At 49.7% G+C, this 8,250-nt stretch overlaps 1 protein-coding gene and 1 non-coding gene across 3 annotated transcripts in view; both read left to right on the top strand.

The window, feature by feature from the left end:
• QPCTL (glutaminyl-peptide cyclotransferase like) overlaps positions 1 to 5,640 on the top strand; it is a 9,308-nt gene extending 3,668 nt beyond the window's left edge. The window contains exons 3-7 of one of the 2 annotated variants that reach the window (XM_007458512.1): positions 588 to 869; positions 2,402 to 2,554; positions 2,655 to 2,754; positions 3,251 to 3,367; positions 4,940 to 5,640. In XM_007458512.1, coding sequence (XP_007458574.1) covers positions 588 to 869; positions 2,402 to 2,554; positions 2,655 to 2,754; positions 3,251 to 3,367; positions 4,940 to 5,085 — 798 coding nt within the window. In that variant the 3' untranslated portion in view covers positions 5,086 to 5,640. The remainder of the gene's footprint in view (positions 1 to 587; positions 870 to 2,401; positions 2,555 to 2,654; positions 2,755 to 3,250; positions 3,368 to 4,939) is intronic. The other variant, XM_007458513.1, reaches the window with a different exon arrangement.
• A 406-nt stretch (positions 5,641 to 6,046) lies between these two features.
• On the top strand, positions 6,047 to 6,118 carry TRNAE-CUC (transfer RNA glutamic acid (anticodon CUC)). Its single transcript has one exon. It is a non-coding gene; the product is annotated as a tRNA-Glu (tRNA).
• The last annotated feature ends 2,132 nt before the right edge of the window (positions 6,119 to 8,250 follow it).

Below are 8,250 nucleotides of genomic sequence, written 5' to 3'. Positions count from 1 at the left end.
CGGTCCGGGAAGATCCCACATGCCACGGAGCGGCTGGGCCCGTGAGCCATGGCTGCTGAGACTGCGTGTCCAGAGCCTGTGCTCTGCAATGGGAGAGGCCACAACAGTGGGGGCCCGGGTACCAAAAAAAAAAAAAAAAAAAAAAATATATATATATATATATGTATATATGTATAAAAAAAAAAGAAAGTATTGAGAGTTATTTGAACACTGCCTGAGTTCAATTCCACATCAGCCACTTGGAGTGTGACCTTGAACTAGTTTCTTAACTTCTCTGTGCCTCAGTTGCCTCATCTGCAAAATGGAACCATTGACAGTCCCCACTCCACAGGGCTCCTAGAACAAGGGCTTGGCACAGAGTGTGTGCTATGGAAGGGTGAGCTGTGATTAGTCTTGGCATCAAGAGACAGGGTCACTCCACGCCTGGCACTTAGTAGGTACTCAACAGAAGTGTATCAAGGGAACGATTAAACCAAAGTCAGATTTGTGAGTCAACCTGACTGCTCGGCATGGTTCAGGTCACATGGCCCTTCTTCCGACCTTCTCCCCAGTCCCCACCCACTCTCCCACCTCTCTCTTGCCACTAGTTCCTGGAGGCCACACTGCGGACCCTGACGGCAGGCTGGCATGTAGAACTGGACCCCTTCACAGCCTCGACACCCCTGGGGCCACTGCACTTCAGCAATGTGGTGGCCACGCTGGACCCAAGGGCTGCCCGTCACCTCACCCTTGCCTGCCATTACGACTCGAAGCTCTTCCCATCTGGGTCAGCCCCCTTTGTGGGGGCCACGGATTCGGCTGTGCCTTGTGCCCTCCTACTGGAGCTGGCCCAGGCCTTGGACCTGGAGCTGGCTAGAGCCAAGGAGCAGGTGAGGAGCCGGGGTAGGGGGGGGGTGGGTGGGTGGGGACTGCCTCTACCTTGGTCCATACCAACACCATCCCGTGCTTGGTCTTGCCTTCCTCCACTCCACAACACAGCCACAGGGTCTTTCCATTTCCTGAATGTCAGATCCTGTCCCTTCTCTCCCACAGCTCTCACCTTGTTCCACAAGTAAGCCAGAGCCCTTCTCTTAGCTCACGAGGTGTGCCCTCTCACCTCTCTGGTCTCCCCTCCCACCTCTCCCCCCTCACTCACTCCACTATAGCCTCCCACCTCCTCCGTGTACCTCAAGCCACACAATTCACTCCCACCCCAGGCATTTGCACTTGCTCTTTGCTCTGCCTAGAATGTGATTTTCTCATATATATTCCTGGCTGGCTGCCACCCTTCATTCAGATGTCCACTTTGATGTCACCTCCTCAAAGAGACCTTCCCAGCCACCCTAAAATAGCTCCCTGTCACTCTCCCATGCCTCATGGTGCTTTATGTTGATTTGTTTATGTCTCCCCAACTAGAATAAGCTCCAGATAGCCAGGCCCTTGGCTGCATTTATTTCCTGCTGTATCCTCTGGGCTGAGAATATTGCCTGGCATAAAGTAGGATGTCAATAAAAATGTATGGAGGGACTTCCCTGGTGGTCCATTGGTTAGGACTCTGCACTTCCAATGCAGGGGCATGGGTTCGATCCCTGGTTGGGGAACTAAGAGCCCACATGCTAAAACAACAACAACAAAAAGAAAAACATCAACCCTATGGGAAAAAATTTTTTTTTAAATGTATGGAATGAATGAACGGAAACACAGATCTCACACTCCTCCCCTGCTCAGATCCCTTCCATGGCTCAAACCCCAGTGCCCCTGTAACAAAGCCCAAGCTCCCTGGCCCTTGCTGACCCCTTGGGCCTCTACTCAAACCTCTTTGGCCCCTTATTTGGCCCCAGTCCTGATTCATGTTGCTTCCTCACCGGGGAACACTCTTCCCTCTGCTCCGTTTTGCCAGGCCAGCTCCTACTCAGCCTCAGTGCAAACATCCCTTTCCGATAGACCTGACATGTTCCCTAGGCCAGATCAGGATGCTGCTGTTCTTGGAAGCATTTGCCCGACTGCATTTCATTGTTTGTATAATTATTTATTTGTGGGTCTGTCTCTTTTGCTACATGAACTTGAGGAATAACAATTACAATCAGAGCTAACCCTAGTTTAGTTACTATGTGCCAGGCACTGTCCTAGGACCTGGGTTCGAATCCTACCCTATCATGAGGCCTGATATTAACCCCATTTCTACATAAGGAAGCCGGTGCTTTGAGAACTTAGTAACTTACCCACGACTGCTTGGCTACTGAGCAGCCCAGCCAGGATTGGAACGCAGGCAGTCTGGCTCCAAGTCTGCACTCTTGGCCACTGTGCTCTTCAAGTGAGGAGACTTAGTTTGCCCTCGTCAGCTGTGCAAGCAGGCAGGAAATGTGTGTACACTGAGGCTGAGGGCTGGCACTGCGCTGGCCCTGACCACTGGCCCTCACAGGCAGCCCCAGTGACCTTGCAGCTGCTCTTCTTGGATGGTGAAGAGGCACTGAAGGAGTGGGGACCCAAGGACTCACTTTACGGCTCCCGGCACCTGGCCCAGCTCATGGAGTCTGCACCCCATGGCCCCAGCTTCACCAGGATCCAGGCTATTGTAAGACCAGGCCCCACTGGGTTCCGGTGAGGTGGGAAGCAGGTGACACGAGGCTGGTAGCATCCCGCCTGGCCTCTCCAGTCCTGGCCTCTCTCCCTAGGATCTCTTTATGCTTCTTGATCTCCTGGGAGCCCCCAACCCGACCTTCTACAGTCACTTTCCTCGCACGGCCCGCTGGTTCCATCGGCTGAGGAGCATCGGTAAGGAGACAGGCACCCACCTGGGACGCTGGAGGGAGGCCAGGCACCTGTCCTCTAAGGGGTCATCCAGCCTTCCCTCTACCTCCCTAGTCTCTCTCTAAAGCACTAGGGCAGAAACACAAAAAGACCCCACAGCAGTCAAATGAAGTGATTACAAACGGGGGCTCTGGGGTCAGATAGCCCTGGGTTCAAACTCTGGCTCTCTTTCTTACCAGTTGTGTGAGCTTGGGCAAGTGGCTTCCTCTCTCTGAGCCTCAATTTCCTGTCTGTAAAATGGGCATGATGGTAATAATAGGGGTATCTACCTCCTTAGACTCAGAGGGATTAATTGAGACTGGGAACATAGTCGGCCTGCGGTAAGGGGTAACTAACATTCATCCTTGTTGGGACGATCAGTGCTTCACCCCCAGACCCCCTTCCCTCCTCTGATTTATGAGCAGGGGAACTTTGACCGTTGAGGGGCTGACCCTTGCTCTCTAATCCCCACCGCCTCCAGAGAAGCGCCTGCACCGTCTGAACCTACTGCAGTCTCATCCTTGGGAAGTGATGTACTTCCAGCCCGGGGAGCCCCCTGGCTCTGTGGAAGACGACCACATCCCCTTCCTCCGCCGAGGTACTTGCTGTGGGGAGGAGTGGTGGGCAGGGGTCCCAGGGAGCCACAGATACGACCTGGCCCTGGCCTCTTCCCAGATTAGGGGACTGGTGGCAAACTGCTTAACCTCTTTGTGCCTTGATTTCCTCATCTGTAAGGATGGGGATGATAACAGCCCCCATCTCAGAGTTGTTGAGGGGATTGAATGTAAAGACCTTGGACCAGTGCCTGGCACTAGCGAGTGTTCAAGAAATGTTAGCTATTACTGGTTGTGCCTCAGTGATTGCAGTTCCTTCTAGTTCTTGCCTCTCAAGCCCTTGGCCACCCAGCATAATCACCTGAGCTTTGAAAAATGCCCAGTCACATTTCAGGCCTACTGAACCACAATCTGAGGCCTCTACATTATTTTTACAAAACTCCCAGGTGATTCTGATGCACAGCCAGGGTTGACGACATCTGGTAGAGGGGTTCAAAACATAGGTTTTAGAATTGGATAGGTCTGGGTTCTAGGATCTACAACTTACCATTGGTTGACCTAAGGCAAATTACTGAGCCTCTCTGTGGCCCCATTTCTTCTGGAAAAGGAAGAGATAGATACATACAAACACATACGTATGTATGTATTCTTTTTTTTTTTCATATGGCAGTTTTATTTTTAATTTTTTGAGGAACCTTCATGCTGTTTTCCATAGTGGCTACACCAAATTTATGTTATGTATTCTTAATCACAGGGTTGGGAGGATTAGATGAGATTAGATATATAAAATGCCTTCTTACACGGTGCTTGGCATATACAGTAAGTGCTAAAAACTGCTTTTTAAATTTTTATTCTATAATTTACTCATTCAACAAATATGCATTTCTTACAATGCCTTTATTGATTCATTCACTGAATACTTCCCAAGGCAGGTACTGAGCTAGCTGTCAGGGATACAGTGACGGGCCATAATCAACCTGGCTCCTGTCTAGCAGGGGGACAGATATTTACCAAATCTGGACAAACAAAGAGTGAAACACTCTGAGGACAGGAACCCATTGCAGTGCAAGGGTTAGGAGCACACACTCTGGAGACATGTGGCCTGGGTTCAAATTCTGACTGTGCTCTTTACTAGAGGCGAGACCTTAGGCAAGTCACTCTGCCTGCCTCTGAGTCTCAGTGTCTACATCTGTAAAACAGGGGTATTATAGTACACCTTACATGATCATTGTAAGGATAAAATTGTGTGTGCTTATGGCCTTAGACTTGGGCCTGGAATAGAACATAAACGTTAACTATCAGTAAAGAAGAGAAAAAGAGCCTAATAATGTACACCTGGTGAGGAAGGTCAACGACCTCATTCCCTTCTTCTGTCTTTCCATAATCCGTTAAGTTTTGAGTTTTTCTAATTTGCGTTATGAAAATAATATACTGGATGTATTTTTAAAACGGACATGTACCCTCACACACTGAAAATCATTGTTCAGAATTCTTCAAGTGCCACAACAGAGTATCTTCTGCTGGTGGGGACAAGGCAAGGTTCCCCAGACGTGGGCCTGGGCTCCTGGGTCAGTTGGGGGCCACGCACAAACCTGAGCCTCCTCTCTGTCCTGCAGGGGTCCCCGTGCTCCACCTCATCTCCACACCCTTCCCCTCTGTCTGGCACACGTCCGATGACTCTGAGGCCAACCTGCACCCACCCACGGTACACAACCTGAGCCGCATCCTGGCCGTGTTCCTGGCTGAATACCTGGGGCTATAGCCTGCCTGGCAGACTCTGAGGGAGAAGCAGCCAGCAGCAGATGTGACGAGGGCACCTGGAACCGAGGAGCTCAGGCCAGGCCTGCTTGCGGTGTGCTGGCTTGTTCTTTTTTAACACCTTTGGCTCTGCTTGTGCTCTGACTGGAAGACCCTCTTTCTTTATCTCAAGCTGCCACTCTTCAAAGACATGGAAGAGACAGACCACTGTGGTGTGAGAGCCAAAGGAATAAGAGATTGGCTGCTGCCCTGAGGGAAACACTTGGGCTGCAGGTCTGCAGGGGCCAAATGCCGTTCTCCATTTTAGTCAGCAAATGGCATCTGGACCAGCAATACCCCTGACCAAATGAATTCTCTGTGGCTTATGTTTTTGTGGCAGTTCCTTCTCCAGAATGGCAGCCTTGCTACCGCATCAGTCCAAACCCAACTCCCACATGGATGTGCCATGGGGAGCCCACAGATGTGCTCGTAAGCAGGCAACAGAGGAGATGGAAGCCAATACTTGGAAACTCCAGATTGTGCCAGATCCAATGGCCAATAAACCAGTGTTTCTGCAAAATATGTCCTGTAGAACTAGCATACATAGGTGTTGCATGAAAAGGGGGACCAAAGTGGGGTGAGACAACATTAAATGAGTTCATTTGCGCAATGTGAATTTTCAAGAAAAAGAATGCAATGTTCCCCCAAAGTATTTCACCACGGAACCCCTTTATTGGGAAGCACCTCACAGAACCATGGTACCTCAAAAGATACTTTGGGAAACACTGGGTTTTGATAGTTTGAGTGTACTTATGGTAGAAATGGGTCAACTAGTTACACCAAACCATCCTTTCCCTTTTGGCTGTGGGTACAGGAGTGGGAGGTGGTGTGTGTAACTGCAAACTCTAGTGATGACCCAAGAAATTATTTCCCAGCCCTAATTTTCAGACTCAACTGGGGTGCTTATTTAAAAATGCGGGGGGAATTCCCTGGTGGTCCAGTGGTTAGGCCTCGGCACTCTCACTGCCGGGGCCCAGGTTCAACCCCTGGTCAGGGAACTAAGATCCCGCAAGCAGCGCAGTGAGGCAAATAAATAAATAAAATGCAGACTCCCAGGTCCCACCTACTGAATCAGAACTTCAGGGAGGCTCTGGGACTCTGTAACAAGCACCTGAGGAAGTCTCACGATCAGCAAACTTTGGGACATGCTGTCCTTAAGGATACAAGTTTGGTTCATTCACAGCTCCTTAGCAAAGCTAAAGGGCACCCAGACAGGAAGTCCCATGTTGGGCTCTGTACCTACTGATTTCGTGACTTTGATGGAGGCCTGGTAGGCCACAGGGATGCCAGGCCAGGATGCAGGGTTAAAGAGTGAAGATAAACAGCAGCCTCGCAAGCCAACTCAAGGCTGGCGAGGACTCGAGAGAACTCAAGGGCTGAGGGACAATTTTGGTTCTCATTTTGCAAATGAGGTGGCCAGGGCTGAGAATTACGAACCAGTTATTAACAGAGCCCAGATTCTCACCCACAGCTGTGCTCCTATCCCCATGTCCTACCTCCCTTCCAAAAATCACCTGTGCTGGACCAACAGTTTGTTGGTCAAAAGTTGCTCCTCCTGAGGCTTTTAACTGGCTGCAAGTCTGAGTGAGGTTTGGGGGATGGGGACTAGCAGCCTCTTAGAGGTGGAATTGGCAGAAGTTGAGTTCAGAAAGGAAATTGACAGATATCAACAGCCAGGGTGGCAGGAGGGTCTCAAATCACAAAGTTAGTTCCTGTTTGTTCATTTCTTGTGTGGCAGGCATGGTGCCAAGCACTTAAAAGTGCAGCACGTCCCCTTAGCCTCACAGCCATCCCAGAAGTAGGTGAAACCATCACCTCCATGTTAGGGGAAGCAGTGTGTTCAGTGACGCCCTTGGCCCCTTGCCTCCCTGCAGGTCATCGTGCTGAGTGTACTACACGCCAGGTTCTGGGCAAGGGGCCTGGGCACATTTTCCACTTGAATCCAGGGTAAGGATCATGAGCCCCATTTTACAGATGAGGCTGCTGATGCTTGGCAAAGTGATATTTCCCCCAGCTCCCATCTGTCCCCCAAACTTAGGCTCCCCCAGCTTCACACTATGAAGAGGCCATGAGGTGTCTTTGGTGAGCACAACTGTTGAACATTCTAGATGCAAGAGCTCACATGTCAGTCTTTTGAGGAACTGTCAGTATTCTCATTTTTCAGATTAAGAAACTGAGCTTCAGAGAAGTCAATTGCTGAAGATCACAGCTGGACACTTTGACTGCATGTGTCTAGGTATTCATTTCTTTTTATTTATCCTGCCTATGACTCACTGGGCAAACCGGTCTTTTTACCAGTCTGGAATTTGCAATCATCGTGTCCTTAAATATTATCATTGCACCGTTCTCTCTTCTGATTCTAGAACGCCAGTTGAATGTGTTAGACTTCCTCACTCTATCCTCCATAACCTTGCTTCCTATTTTCTTTCTTTTTTTCTTTTTTTGGTCTCTGTGCTACTTCAAACCTAGCTTTAGTTCAATAAATCTTTTTAAAAATTTATTTATTTGATTTATTTTATTTTTGGCTGCGTTGGGTCTTCGTTACTGCATGCGGGCTTTCTCTAGTTGCAGCAAGCGAGGGCTACTCTTTGTTGCGGTGCGCGGGCTTCTCATTGCAGTGGCTTCTCTCGTCGCAGAGCACGGGCTCTAGGCACGCAGGCTTCAGTAGTTGTGGCACGCGGGCTCTAGAGCGCAGGCTCAGTAGCTGGCACAGGCTTAGTTGCTCCGTGGCATGTGGGATCTTCCCAGATCAGGGCTTGAACCCATGTCCCCTGCATTGGCAGGCAAAGGATTCTTAACCACTGCACCACCAGGAAAGTCGCTCCCTCAGCATCTAAAACATCTTCTCTGCAGTGTTCTGGGTCAGCCTTACCTGAGCTTGTAGTTCGGTGGGATCCCACCTCCTATTAGATTCACCGTGGACAGGCTTTGACCTTGACTTCTGCCTGCTTGTCCCAGTAAGGCTACAAATAGGAAATCCAAGTTTGTTCACATCAGCAAATACCCTCAGAGCAAAAGTGGCTTCAGGGCCCCATGGGCCTTTCCCTTAAATTTTTGGCTTAGTATATCCTTATAACTGTATTTTATTGAATATTTGATGCTTTTCAGATTTTTTTTACTTCTGGTTTTC

This window comes from Lipotes vexillifer, unplaced genomic scaffold (genome assembly GCF_000442215.2).
Source record: "Lipotes vexillifer unplaced genomic scaffold, Lipotes_vexillifer_v1.1 scaffold371, whole genome shotgun sequence".
Lineage (NCBI taxonomy): Eukaryota > Metazoa > Chordata > Mammalia > Artiodactyla > Lipotidae > Lipotes > Lipotes vexillifer.
This window is presented reverse-complemented; position numbering and strand designations above follow the sequence as displayed.